The 14,633-nt window shown below is 55.3% G+C and overlaps 1 protein-coding gene across 1 annotated transcript in view; it reads left to right on the forward strand.

Annotated features, from left to right (window-relative positions):
- Positions 1-14,307, forward strand: part of PHGDH (phosphoglycerate dehydrogenase) — a 32,026-nt gene extending 17,719 nt beyond the window's left edge. Inside the window, exons 6-12 of the mRNA XM_044239020.1 lie at positions 5,790-5,922; positions 6,367-6,515; positions 7,764-7,916; positions 10,744-10,876; positions 11,820-11,950; positions 12,868-13,105; positions 14,006-14,307. Coding sequence (XP_044094955.1) covers positions 5,790-5,922; positions 6,367-6,515; positions 7,764-7,916; positions 10,744-10,876; positions 11,820-11,950; positions 12,868-13,105; positions 14,006-14,160 — 1,092 coding nt within the window. The 3' untranslated portion in view covers positions 14,161-14,307. The remainder of the gene's footprint in view (positions 1-5,789; positions 5,923-6,366; positions 6,516-7,763; positions 7,917-10,743; positions 10,877-11,819; positions 11,951-12,867; positions 13,106-14,005) is intronic.
- The last annotated feature ends 326 nt before the right edge of the window (positions 14,308-14,633 follow it).

The following is a 14,633-nucleotide window of genomic DNA, read 5'->3' on the forward strand; positions in this document are numbered from 1 at the left end:
CATGGCTGATAGAAAAGGTAATGTGACTTTTGGCCACATTAAAAGAAGTATGGCTTCCAGAACAAGGAAGGTGACCTTCCTCATGCTCTGTACATGTCAGACTCTCACATACTCTGTGAGACTGCAAGCTCCGGAGATGGAAGGTGGTGGTGAGAAGCTCATGTCTGTACTTCCTAAGGAAGGTTGAAGGCACTGGGGTCACTGAAGCCCCGTCGTGACTTGGGAGGCCATCAGATAGCTAACGGGCAGTCTGTAGAAGAGTCATGACGTCTGAGGAGTGGATCCAAGGAGGACCAGCAGGTATAAGCCAGAGGTGACAGAGCTGGGGACAGAGCTGCAGCCAGAGCTGGCCCCAGATGGAACGGAGAGAGTGAGTGTCCCACCCGAGCCTGGTTAAACACTTGGCCAGCATGTGAGGAAGAGCAGCGAGCATTGGCAGAGAGGAAGAAGCAGGTGGCTTGAAAGCTCTGATGTCTCCAAGCACGCATCATTGCCTATGGGCTACAGGTTTCTTTATCTGTGAAATGGTTTTTAGCAGAGAGTTCCCTGTGTGGCCATAGGAAATAGGGCAAAATTATTAAGGACTGTGGTTTATTACAGAAACTTGGGAGAACTCTGTAATTAAAGAGAGTGTGGACCCGGCGGCATAGGGAGCCCTGAGTAGTTCCGGCTCAGGGATCACTGCAAAGCACGTGAAGGTCATCTGTATTACCCCCTTCCCTCCGTGGCCCTGGGATCTTTCCCAGGCTGTCACCCAAGCTGTTAATCACTAATAAGGCTGTTAATGGGAGACTGACTGACCCCTTCCAGAGTGTCGTGATTTAAGAATGGACCCCTTTGTGCGACAGGAGTGATCGGCAGAGATGCTTTTGTGCTCAGATGTTGGGGATGGACTGCCCCCCGTCCTTTCTTTCTTTCTTTTAAGATTTTATTTATTTATTTGATAGAGATCACAAGTAGAGAAGCAGGCAGAAAGAAAGGGGGAAGCAGGCTCCCTGCTGAGCAGAGAACCCCATGTGGAGCTCAATCCCAGGACCCTGAGATCATGACCTGAGCTGAAGGCAGAGGCTTAACCCACTGAGCCCCACTGAGCCCAGGCGCCCACCCCCATTCTTTCTTTGTCTCTATCCAGTCCCTCAGGGAAGTAGGGATCCTAGGCCTTAGCTCTGATAGGGAGCTTAGCCACCCGGCTCCCCAGCGGTATCCGGGGTGTGTGGTGGGGTTGGTTGGAGGAGAGCCTACCGAGGCTGCCCCTCCCAACCGGCACAGGCCTGGAAAAGAATCTTCATGGGCCATCTGAGAGCACCTGCTGGTGTGCTCTGAGCCACATGGCCCAGATGTGGGTTTCAGGAGGATTCTGGCAGCCTGTGGCCTGCTGGTGGTCTGAGTCATCCGAGCCTGAGGCCGTATGGCGTTCCTTCTGCCTGAAGCTTTTTCTCAATCATGTTGCTGAAGAACAGGTTCTACACTTTGGAGACACAGCTCACGCAGGCTGGCATGGCCCCTAGAATGTGTTGGCCTAAGCTAACAGGCCCAAGCCAGCCAGGAGCTGAACCTTGTGTTCTCTTACGAAGGTCTTCTGTGAGGAGCAGGCCAGCATCTCTTACCAGTTTCTTGGAGGCCAGTGTTGTGATGAATCCAAAGTTAGCCCAGAGGGATGGACATTGAGCCCGAGATGCCAGGTGTCCCTGATTCTTTCAGGCCCAGCTAATGTTTACTGAGGTCTGCTCTGTCAGTTACTGTGCTCACAATGACCCTTGCGGGGTCAGTATCCTTACCCCAGGCTTACAGATAAGGAAACTGAGGCCCAGGACGCTTTTACGATAGGTTCAAGATAATAGGACTGGTAAATGATGGAATCCAGCTTAAAGTCCGAGTCTCCCCACCTCCAGTCTGGTACCCTTTGTCCTGCATCACCACCACCACCTTTGTTCCTGATCCATGTTGGTTAAAAGGTCACTGTGCTCAGCCTTACTCGGGATAGTAGCTCCCCAGGATGGCAGCTCCTAACACCTAGTCTGGTAACTAGAATTCCTGCTGCCCTAGAGTACTGATTTTTTTTTTTTTTTAAGTTCGTCCCAGAGCCTCAAGTTCTAGAAAGTACCTTAGGGACACAGCCAGGGAACCCTAGAGAAAGATAGTAGGTGATGGGGCTTCTGGGCCTTCACCTCTGCCTCTTTGGTCAGTTTTTAGATTGGGTTTCCATTTAAGATTTCATTGTGTGAAGGGGAGAGAGTTTGAATCCTAAGCCGAAAGACTTGACCAGAGGTAGTAAGAGGGTGTGCTAGTTAGGCTCCGTTGTTGGAGCCTCCTTACCATGAAGGCCCCCTCTTTCTCCGGCATCTACTGCCAAGCCAGAGGGCCCAGGGCAGCCGTGGTCAGCCTCTTAAGGCTGCCTTCTACGATTCCAACTAGGAGGTGGCTCTGGAGTACCTCTGGAAAAGCTAGGGTTCCCCGGCTGCCCAGCATCAGGAGTCTGTCCTGAGGCTGGAGTTCAAGTGGGGAACCCCTCCGTGGGTCTCCCTAAGGCTCCTCTGTAAGGATAGTCTTCCATGGTCCCTATCTGCAATTGTTCCACCTTCCGTGGATCGGGACTTCTGACCTTTCCCAGGACACGTCAGGACCCTACTCAGACACTGGTCTCCTGAGCCCAATGCTACTCTTTCCAGTCTCCACAACATGGTCTCCTGGTGTAAGAATCCCAGCTCCCGGCGGTGTTCGGCTCCCATCTGCTCAGGGTATCTCCAGTGAAAAATGAAAAGAGTTTTCTCAGTCGAATTCTTCCCTGCAGTTCTCTGCAGGTGAGCAAGAGAAAGCAAGCCGAGTCACAGCCTGTTGACCACTGTGGGAGACGCCTGTCTCCTTCTAGCTCATGTGCTCCCCATTAGCTGCAGGCACCCGCCACTGGGCCACCGGGCCTGGCTCGGCCCTCGGGACCCTTCCTCTCTGTGGCTCCATGTTGTTTCTTGGCTCCTGAGAGCCTGGAAAACCCAGAGTAGGGTGGACTCGCCTCCGTCGGGCTCGGCTTTGTGACCTCTGCTGGTATCTCCCCTCCTCTTCCCACTCACATGAACAAAGAACATCTGGATTAGAGATGAACGGGGCCATTGTTCCGGGCGGCCTCTGAGCCGGTGGCCAAAGACAACATGGAGGAGTCTGGGCAGGGGTCCTGGGATCCTCTCTCCTCTCCTGGACGCTTCATTGTCCCAGCTGAAATGAGTGGGTTACAGCTGAGGGGAACGGCCACGGGAACTGTGGTGGTCAGGAGCTTGAGATCCTACAGCCTCTCCCCCTATGGTCCAAAAGCTATACCTCATTCATAACCACATCCGTGTCCTCTCTGGAAGGGCTGAATTTTACATAGAAATACTCTTTGCCTTTATTTTCTAAGATGACTTTTCTCTTCCCCCACAAAGAGATTCAGGATGAGCAGGGGCAATGTTGCAAACCCCAGGAAAGCCTAAGGGAGAAAAAAAAAAAATGAATTCCACCACCCAGAGATGACCATGGTCAGAGTATCCTGCTTTCTGTGGGGTTGGTTTGTTCTTGTTCAATCCCTGGCCACCTCTGAACATTCTAGGATTCACCTGTAACCTTTTAGAGTTAAGGGAACTGCCTTTTCAAGGAACACTGAGTTGTTGAGTGTCAGAGCAGGGGATGACTCTGAAATCACTCAGCCAGCTCCTTTACTTTTCGCACTGAGGTCTCAGGTCTGGGCCTCCGGGTTCAGTTTCAGTGTCCGTACCTTGGCGCCTGTAGTTCTGTCCAGGTCAGTTGGCTGTCTTGCCTTCTTGAGGAGAGTGATGCCTTTGAGATTGTAATGGCTCCCCCACCTCTGTCCCCGCAGTCAGTGTGGCTGACGTGGACCCAGCTGATGGAGAGAGCCCTGGGGGGAGCCTCCCCCGTAGGCCACACAGAAAGTGAATTAAGTGTTTGCCGTAACGAGAGGTCCAGATACTTCCTGGCTGGTTATGGATTCTTCCCAGCTGCTGGTGTGGACGTGGTCATCTCTAATGCCTTGCCCTTGTTGGGGAGATGTGTGACCGGCACCCAAGACTGTTGCTATCTACTGCACCCCTGTTTTCTCAGGTGGGGCTGGGAGCCTCCTGACCTCGCCCCACATATGAGGGATGGGCACTCGGGGTGCAGGCTCTCGGAGCCAAACGGTGGTTCTTGTCCCCCCTTGACCATCTCCCAGCTTTGCCACCTTGGCTAAATCATTTCACCTCTCTGCCTTAGTTTCCTCAACTGTAAAACGGGGAAATCCTAGTGCTTAATCCATTGGGTCTGAGTTGAAAGCCCCTAACACACAGTAAACACTAAAGGAATGTTTACCATTAATAGCTACAACTACGTGACCTTCCTTCTGAGCTTTGGCTTTCCGACTTTCCTTCTTGCCCTTGCTTGTATCTGATGACCTTTGGCAAGTTTCGTGAGGCTGATGTAGTTTGTACCCCCCAGAGTTCCCTGCCTGCCTCCTTTGCTCCCTCCCTTCTCCGCAGCCTTAGAGAGGTCCCTCCTCCCCTGCCAGCCCAGAATAAGCTTCCTTCTGGGTCCTTCCCCATCCATGGTGCCTTTATGCCTCGCTTTTCCCTCTTCTTAATGTTTTTGCTCCCTGTCCCCGCCAAACCTGCTTTATTGAAAAGATCTATCCTGGGGCACCTGGGTGGATCAGTGGGTTAAAGCCTCTGCCTTCAGCTCAGGTCATGATCCCAGGGTCTTGGGATCGAGCCTCACATCAGGCTGTCTGCTCAATGGGGAGTCTGCTTCCCTTCCTCTCTCTCTCTGCCTGCTTCTCTGCCTACTTGTGATCTCTGTCTATCAAATAAATAAATAAAACCTTTAAAAAAAAAAAGAAAAAAGAAAAGATCTATCTTTAGTCCTTTAGACCTCCATATGGCTAGTCCCCAAGTTAGGCCTTCCAAGACTGGATGCATTTGAATGAAGCCTTTTTAAAAGGAACCTCAAGGGCGCCTGGGTGGCTCAGTGGGTTAAAGCCTCTGCCTTGGGCTCAGGTCACGATCTCAGGGTCCTGGGATCGAGCCCCACATTGGGCTCTCTGCTCAGCAGGGAGCCTGTTTCCTCCTCTCTCTCTGCCTACTTGTGATCTCTGTCTGTCAAATAAATAATTAAATAACATCTTTAAAAAAAAATTAAAAAAAAAATAAATAAAAGGAACGTCAAGAGGGGACCAGACTCTGCCTGCTGTTGTGTCAAAGTGCCCCCTCCCCAGCGACTGGGCTTGGTCTCCTTGATAACCCTGCTCTGCTCCCCTGCCCCCTCCTGCTTCTTTCTCATTCTGTGAAAAAAGTCAGGGGCCCTGCCTGCTTTTTGGCCCGAAGGGTCCTCAGCTGTGGCCAGCCTGTCCTCCCCCGTCTGGTCGTACCCTTTGAGCATGTCGCTGCTCCCCACGTGGCTGTCCTGCCTCTCCTGGGCTCCCTGCTTGCTAAGGGTTCCTGAGCTCCACCTTATCCAGCCACACACATGTACACACGCACACACGCGCACAATTGTTCCTCATGCGTCTGTTCGTGGTTAAGAGCTTAGAGGTAAACAAACCTCCCTTCGCACTCCGGGCCTGCCCCTCCTAATGTGTGAGCCCAACTTTTCTCATCTCTAAAGCAGAATGGTAGCAGCCCTTACTGTGAGCGGTAAGCTGAAATTCGGAAAGGCTTAGCAGTAGTGCTTGGTAGATGCTCAAATAATAGCCACCAGTATTAATAATACCAGTACTGATCAGGGACAGCGACATTCACTTGTGTCTTAGTCTCTCTCTCGCTTCCGGCCAGACCGTAGGGTACGACCCCATCATTGCGCCGGAGGTCTCGGCCTCCTTTGGTGTCCAGCAGCTGCCCCTGGAGGAGATCTGGCCTCTCTGTGACTTTATCACCGTGCACACGCCTCTCCTGCCCTCCACCACAGGTAGGTGTGTCCCCGTTTGTGGGTTGGCCACGGAAACCACTGCCCAGGTAAGGGTGGGCCCTCCGTCTGCGCCTTCCGCACACCCTAGGACGGACTAGGTCCGTCGAGCACGGAGGGATGCTTTGCTGGCTTTACCTGCCCCACACGGAGGAAAGATGAGCTAGCTGGAAACACATGAGCGGGCTGGATGTGCACGAACGGTGACCCCATGGTTTTTTCCTGGGGCCACTGCTTCCCTCCCTGGTTCCGGGATCTACTCAAAGCACTCACAGCTCAGGGACATTTAGGATGTTTCTAAACAGAGTTTGGTCTAAATCCAGAACAGGGACTCTGGCCCCAGAGCCAGCTGAGAAGGGAGAAGTGAGGCCAGAGAGGCTGTGGGCCCGTGGGGAAGGAGAAGAGGGAGGCACCCGGGGCCGCAGGAGAGCTCTTCCCTCCTTCCAGGCCTGCTGAACGACAGCACCTTCGCCCAGTGCAAGAAGGGCGTGCGCGTGGTGAACTGCGCTCGGGGAGGGATCGTGGACGAGGGGGCCCTGCTCCGGGCCCTGCAGTCTGGTCAGTGTGCTGGTGCCGCGCTGGACGTCTTTACAGAGGTGAGTGCCTGCAGGAGGGAGGGGAGCGCTGAGCAGAGGGGCCCAGGACCCAGAAGACCCAGTGTGCCCCTTTAAAGGGATCCGGCTTAAGGGCAATAGCATCCATAGCATACTGGAGAGGCAGCCATGTTGGCTTTCAGCAAAGCCAGATTTTAAATAGGACCCAGTTCCTGGTCTCAGGCTCCCTGGACTGCTGCCATGTGGGAATTCCACGGAGAAGGTGAAGCAAATCCGTTCTGAGGTTGAGGATTTGGGGCAGGATTTAATGTGTTGATACAGGTCTTTAACGAAATGAATCCTGTTGCCAAGAAGACATCCTACCCAGTTTCCGTTGGCTTTCCCTGCCTTCCTCTCTTGTGGGGAGGAAAGGCAGCCTGAGGACAATGGCTAGAAGCGTTCTCCTGTGTCCTGTGTGGACTGCTGTCCCTGCCTTTCTGTCGGAGCCAGAGATTCCGTCTTTGCTCACCTGTTTCCCTGCCTGCTCTTTTGCTTACCAAAGGGAATGATGGACAGTGCACGTCCACTCGAATCCTCTTGGCCTCTCTTCAAAGTCCTGCCACCAGCATCACAGATCCAGGGGAAAGAGTTCCCTGGTTCAGCCCCTCCCTTGCTGTCCCTGGCCTTCCTGTGGCCCATGGTACTGTGTGGACAGCACTCTTAGGCCCAGGTGGCCAGAGGAGGGGCCTGAGTGACCCCCTCAAGGGCAGTACGTGGTGCCCAGTAAGCAGAAGGGATGGAGAGGACACTGGAGGGTGGGCAGAGGTGCTCAGGGGGCCCACCTGTCGTGGTGAGAGCCAGGTTGGGACAGCTGTGCAGAGGGCCTGTGAAGTCTGACACCGTGAGGAGCTGTAAGTGCTGGCAGGATTCACGGGTGAAGGGAAACTCGAGGGAAAAACCAGTAGCAGAAACAGGAGCTTCCACTGGCTGAGAACCTTCTGTTCCTACACATATCACAGTGTGCACAAAGTGATACGAGATGAGTAGTATGAACCCATTTTATAGATGGGGAAGTCAAGGCAGAGAGAGGTGCAATTTACCCAAGGGCACATAGGTATAAGTGGGGACCCGAGAGGCGAATCTCGTCCCTAGCTCTGTCCACGGGGCTGTGGAGGGACACTGACGAGGAAGCCAGTCGCTCAAAACCCGTGACGTCTCTGGCAAAACCGAAATGGAAGGCGTCCTCCCCCTTGCCCGCATCCTCTCCAACGTCCCCTGGCAGCCAACGGAGAGGTGTCTCTTCCTGGGCAGGAGCCACCGCGGGACCGAGCCTTGGTGGACCACGAGAGCGTCATCAGCTGCCCCCACCTGGGCGCCAGCACCAAGGAGGCCCAGAGCCGCTGTGGGGAGGAGATCGCCATCCAGTTTGTGGACATGGTGAAGGGGAAATCTCTAGCGGGCGTGGTAAGTACGGCCAAGTGAGGCTGGGGCCCTGAGGGCAGAGGGAGGAGCAGGGGAGGGAAGGGCGTTTGGCTTTGGCAAACGGTGACAACTCTGGGAAGCAGTGGTGTGCTGACCAGATTCAGCGCTGGGAGCCAGAGATAAGCGCTCCTCTGGAGCCAGCCCTCTGTGGGTTGGCTAACAGAGGTGGCGGGTGGGGAGCAGCAGGGAGCGGCCTGGCCCTGCTATATTGTCGCTTTGCTGCCGAGATTGTGCTTTTCCCAGGGTCCAGGCTTCAGAGAAAGGCTCCTTTGTTCTCCATATGCCTTGGGAGTGAAGGAGTGTGGCTTGGGTGATGCCGGATGCCGTGGAGCGGCGGGTGGAGGGCTGGCCTCTGGAGAAGCCTGTCAGGGCCCTCTCTCACCTCCTAGGCTTGAACGTTCCTTTTACAGTATCCATCCTATAACTCTGGGCAGGGCGAGTCCCAGCCCCCACAGTGAACCCTCCAGGCCCCCTTGCTGTCCTCAGATCATGGCCTAATGTCCTTACTTTTTGTCTTAGCTCACACTGCACCCTTCCTGGCATGTTTCTCCCCCAAGCTTAACCTGACCTATACTTCCAGGCCTGTCTCCTCCATTCAGTCTTTGGATGTTCCTTAAGCTCCAGAGGGTACCAGATGCTGTCCTAGCCCTTCGGGGGACACAGATGAGTAAGGCAAGCATAGCTCTCCTTTAGGGGCTTGCCACCCCTTCACAAAGACTTGCTTGGTCTTCCCAGCCGCCTCCACCCTTTTGCAATGAACCACATTCTCTCTTGTTAAGATTTCCTAAGTTTGTGTCTTTAGATTCTGAATTCTCTGAGGTCAAAAAAAAGCCCAGGCTGTAAGCTTCTCTGCAGCTGTGTGGCTCTCTGGGAGAGAGGCGGGGAATGAGGCGGGGGCGGGGCTGAGACTGGTGAGTGAGCTTCCTGGCTGACCCTCCGCTGGGGATTTTCATTGCTGAGGACAGAACCATAGCAGGAGAGACACACACAGCATGCTTTGTTCAATCTGCCAGCCCTGGTGTGATGGCCCAGCTCCCCAGGCCTCCATGCCCTCTAAACACGCCCCCCCACCTCGCCCCCGGGAGAGTAAGGGAGCCAGCTCCTCCCCTGAAGGACCCCTCAGGGCCAGCCTGGTGGCAGCTGCAGGATGGTGGTCAATGACCATGACGACGATGATGCTTGGCCTGCCCATCTGTGTGCCTCTCCCCTCTCGGGTCCACGTCTCTTGGCTCCTCAGAGCATGGGACACTCTTTCATTCCCTTTGCCCGTATCACTTCTGAGCCACTCTCCCCAGGTGACGCGCTGAGACCAAGGCCAAGGCTTGGGTTGTGGCCAGTGCCAGCCAGTCAGGCCTTTGCCAGGCAGGCCTCTGCCCTCACTGTTGCAGCCCTTGGGAGTCACTGCGGTGGGTGGCATGTGAAGGGGATTCCTTGCCACCAAGCTCCGCCAGATGGAACTAGACTGTATCTATCCTCTAGCAGAGGTAAAATCTCGCAGTCAAAGTCATTAAGCTTGGGCAGATTTCAGTCTCTGGCCAAAGTGGCTGGTTGTCCTACAGTAGGCTTTTGGAAAGAAAGACATTTGTGTCACATGGGAAATCTCTCATTCTGTGTGTCAGAACCTTAGACGCAGATGAATGTAGGATCAAATGCGCTCAAGGGCGCCTGACTCTTGCAGCCCTTTGGCTGGCTTTCCAGACCTGCCGTGAGCATCCTGAGTGCAGGTTCCATGGGGGCTGTCTGGAGGTCATTTCCCTCCACCTGCTGTAGCCTCAGCCCAGCCCCCTGGCACTCAGGCCCGCCTCTCTGCTTCCAGCAGCTGGCCTGCCCTCATCCCACCTCCTGGTTCACTGCTGGTCTTTTCTGTGTCCTTCTGGAGAGGAGCAGGGGGAGACGCGCCGCGGGAGCCCTCAAGCAAGGCGGCTGGCCGCACAGAAGGGTCTGCTGGGAAGCCCTGCCCCCTTGACCGTTTTCAACACGGGCAGCCTGTTTGATTTGTATCAAACCCTGCGTTTAGAATTAAATCCTTCTTAGATCCTTAGGTTCTCTTTACACACTGACTCACAAAAGTGGTTAATGCTTAATTTGAAGCCAGACCATCATGAACCACAAGATGGAATTGCAGTTTTGACCTGCGACAAGCTGGCTTTGTTACCAAGCCCCTGGTGGGGATCCAGCTGTCTGGATCCTAGAGGTAACAACTTTAGAAGGACGTGTGGCTTTGGTCCCTGTCGGCAGCCCAGCATGCCTCCTGGTGGACTTCCCGTGGGCCAGTGTTTGAAGAGTGATAGGGTCGTTGAGGATATGTGAATCCAGCTTTATAAATTGTGCTATTTGGCCAAAGTAATTAATGACACTGTAAACACATACTCTCTTTTTTTAGTTGACATATAAATAAAAAGGAAGGCATCTTGGAGAGACCTAGCGTAGGTCCATTAGTCCGCGACTCAATATCCCTCTTATGTCAGAGACCCACCTTCATATTGTGCTGTCCAGACCTTTCCCAGCACAGGAAAAACCAGTCTTCTGTGGAGGGCATGAAGCAGGCACAGTTCAGTGGGTGAGAGAAATGCCTTTTTCCTGCTTCTGGCAATCTGGAATAGTCTTAGCCTTTTGTGTTCTTTCCTTGCTCTACAGCTCTCTCAAGCTAAAGGCACAAGTCATTGTCTTGTTTGTGCCTGATGGAAGTTGTCTCCACATTCGCCAATCCCAGCCACCGGGTACAAGGATGGCCCTGTGCCTTCTGCTCTCCAGGTGGAGCTGTGCCAGCCTCTTCCTGACCTCAGTTCTGTTCCCCTTTTCTGTGCAGGTGAATGCCCAGGCCCTCACGAGTGCCTTTTCTCCACATACCAAGCCTTGGATTGGTCTGGCAGAAGCTCTGGGGACCCTGATGCGAGCTTGGGCTGGATCCCCCAAAGGGACCATCCAGGTGGTAACACAGGGTGAGTTGGGGATGCTGCAGAGGGAGGGGTAGAGGGTTGTGTTTGCCGCAGGTCACTGTGAGGGGCTGGCAAGTGACTTGACCCTGGTCCTTGTGATTCCACGTCCCACATTCTGCCTATATGCGGTTCACTTGCTACCCAGTGGGGACACAGGGAAGGGTGCAGAAAATCACTGGGAAATATGTGATTTTCATAAGTCACATTTAAATAGTGTTTTGAGATAGACATGTGCTGGGTGCAAAAAGAAACTTCCACGAGAGACAGTTTTCATGGGAGAGGCAGCTGGTGGGTGGAGGGAGTCCCAGAAAAGCGATGAGACCTTTGGTGCTGGGTCTGACCCTGTTGCTTACCTGCCATGTGACTTCCCCTTCTCTGACTTTGGGCTCTTTGTGTCTAAAGTGAGAGTTGGGATGGCTGTCCTAGACCGACCGTGGGACAGTTCATACTCTGTGACATAGTGAGGCGGGTCCTCGGGCAGGTGGGTGGTCCTCGGGGGCCTCTGCTCAGCTGGTGAGCGGGAGTGAGGACAGCGCCCTAAATGTCTGACCTGAGGGTCTGGGTGAGCTCCCACCACTTTCACAGTGGTTCCAGCCTGTGCCGATGTAGTTGAGAGACTGGGGAAGGCTCTAGTTCCCGAAACCCTGTGGAGGCTTGTCCTCCCTGTGGTCCGTAGGGCATCTGAGCTCGGGGATGGTGAGACCCTGGGCATTGCCAGTGACAGGACAAGTCAGAGCTGGGGGATTCCCCAGAAGAAACAAGGCAGGGAATGGGGCACAATCACTGTCTGTCTGCCTTCCAGAGGGAAGCAGGACAGCCTCGGCCAGTTGGGCTTGGCACCCCCAAGGCAGTCAGGAGGCCGTGACCCGAAGCTAGGTGATGGTGATCTGCCGGCTCCAGCGTTGCTTAATCAACAGCGACCTCACGGTAGTTTCTCTGTCCCCAGGAACATCCCTGAAGAATGCTGGCAACTGCCTAAGCCCCGCGGTCATTGTCGGCCTCCTGAAAGACACTGCCGATCAGACGGATGTGAACTTGGTGAACGCCAAGCTGCTGGTGAAAGAGGCCGGCCTCAATGTGCGTGTCCCCCTACCCCCTTGCCTCTCCTGTTGGCGCTGTCCTTCTCTTCCTGCCTTTTCAGAGCGGGCTTCCAGCCCTGCTTGTGGACCGGGAGCCCTGGGCGCAGCTCCTGCTGTTGACATGGTCCGCCTGGGCCGGGCAGCTCGGATTTCTCCATCTGCCAAGCGGACGCATGGCCTTGCTCTGAGCCTTGCTAGAGTGAACTGAATGCTCGTGGAAGTGCTTTGTGCATAAGTGCCCCGCGCGTGCGAGGCGGTGGCAGCAGAGGCCCTTTATGGCTGGGGAGCGTGAGGAGCCGCGCTGTCTCTGGTGGGAAGCTGGGGGGTGGCCCAGCGGGCGGGGCCTGACCCCATGCAGGGCTCTGTTTCCCGCCGCCCCCAGGCCCCTGATCAGCTTGCTGCCTCGGAAGCCAGCAGTGTGTCCTCTTAGCATCTGCTGCCCTCACGCTGACCTTTCGGTGTCTTCCCCTCTGGTTCCCTTTTTGGATCACAGTCTGCATCCCTCAGCTTGTGGGAGCCGGCAGGAACTGTGGGCAGCAGAACCCTCCTGTCTCCCCTCTTCTGCTCCCCCCTCCACCAGGCCACTGACTCTGTGCAGGAAGCAGTGAGCTGGAGGGGCCCGGCTGCGTCGGCCTCTCGGACAGGGTGCCTCCTTTCCACCTCCTTCCCAGCTCCAAGCCCTCACCTGTACCTGGCAGATCCCTCCTGGCCTTCCCTTGAGAGAGGCCATGCACTGTCCCAGGAAGCTAATGCTCAGGACCACCAGGCTTGGCCCATTTGCCCTCTTCTCCGGCCCTGAATTGCTGAGCATGTTGGCCCGGCTGCAGCCCTACCAGTCGGCTGCTGGGTGGATGCAGAGGGTGGGGGCCATACAGCTGGGAGGACTGACCGTGGCTCCTTTCCTTCTCCCTGCAGGTAACCACCTCCCACAACCCTGTGGGGCCAGGGGAGCAGGGCTCTGGGGAAGGCCTCTTGACCGTGGCCCTGGCAGGTGCCCCCTACCAGGCTGTGGGCTTGGTCCAGGGTACCACGCCCGTGCTGCAGGCACTCAACGGAGCCGTCTTCAGACCGGAAGTGCCTCTCCGCAGGGGCCTGCCCCTGCTCCTGTTCCGGGCCCAGCCGTCTAACCCTGTGATGCTACCCACCATGATCGGTGAGGAGGGCTCTGTGGGGCTTGCCTGCGTCCCTGAAGAGGGGGCGAGTGTGCATGCGTGTGTGCGTGTGTGGGTGTGTGTGACAGAAGGGGTTCTCTCCTGGGATTGGACTCCATGGGCCTTGGCCTCCTTTAGCTCCATCTCCCGGTATTTCTGGATCTGCAGCATACAGAAGGTCTGTCAAGCCAGTTTCCAGAACCATCTGGGAAGGGGATACAGAGTGCAGAGGTAGCAGAGCCACGTGGCAGGGTAGAACCCCAGAGCCCCCGTTAACCATCCTGCTCACCGTCGTGAAGCTCACCGTGCAGACCTGCCTGCAGGGCTGTGTCCCAGGAACTCTGAGCCTTTGAGTGCAGATTTCCTTCTTCCGATCGCAGGCCCTGGGGGCCAGCCCGCCTGCCGCGTCAGGGCGTCCGCTCCAACAGTCTGCGGACATCGTGGACCTGCCCCAGGACCCTGGCTCTGGGGCCTTGGGCATTTTGGAGCACTTCCAGGTGTGGAAGAATGTGTCCACAGACCTCAAAAGGCCTAATTTCACCGTCCTTGCCAGTTGACCAGAGGAACCTTGCCCTGCTTTGCTCCTTTGCTCTTGGTCTGGATGAAATTGACGACTGGCGAGTCAGGAGATGGCTCTAACTCTAAGCAGTTTGTGGCTGGATCATTCTTTCCCTGCTGACCTGATGGTCAGGGTGCTCCTACAGAGTCTCTGAATAGTGAAAGAAGCTGGCCAGATGCCCTCTTGTTCCATCTCTTTGCTCTCTGATTCTGAGACCATCACTCCCCACCCCTCACTGCAACTTTGCTCACAGGGGTCCAAGGCTTCCGGCCCCGCTCCCAGCCTCTTGCTTCTCCTTCCCCTGTGCCCTCTGCCAACCAGCGGTTTTCCTCTCTACTTCCAGGCCTCCTGGCAGAGGCAGGCGTGCAGCTGCTGTCCTACCAGACCTCGGTGGTGTCAGATGGGGAGACTTGGCACGTCATGGGCATCTCCTCCCTGCTGCCCAGCCTGGACACGTGGAAGCAGCATGTGACTGAGGCTTTCCAGTTCCACTTCTAAGCTTTGGGGAGCTTTTCTGAAGAAACCTGCCCACTGTGATTGACAGAGCAGATCCACGTTCCTGAGGCTGACAGCTGCTTACTCTGCAGACCTTGGCTGACCTTCATAATGCAGCAATAACCACCCAATAAAGAGCCTGCCCCAAAAGTCCCTGCGTCTCTCTGTTATTACCCTGCAGATCCACCAGAGAGCAGCCGTGGGCTGTTGCAGCAGGTTCCCTGGCAGGAGGGTTGGGGATGTGGAGGGAGATAGGGGTGGGCAAAGAGCATGCCTAGGTGTGTGCTCAGAAGAGGGATCTCTCTCTTGCCTGTCTCAGGTTGTTCAGAGGCATCTTTATGGGAACCCAACTCAGTATCTCCGATTTGTGTGGTGTTTCGGATCCCTTCCTTCTGGGGGTATACACGCACGTTAATAAATGTATCAGCAAAGAGGCATAGCCCTTCATGCCAGACACTGGGCTGGGTTATTTGTCC

Source organism: Neovison vison, chromosome 2 (genome assembly GCF_020171115.1).
Source record: "Neovison vison isolate M4711 chromosome 2, ASM_NN_V1, whole genome shotgun sequence".
In the NCBI taxonomy this organism is placed as follows: Eukaryota; Metazoa; Chordata; class Mammalia; order Carnivora; family Mustelidae; genus Neogale; species Neogale vison.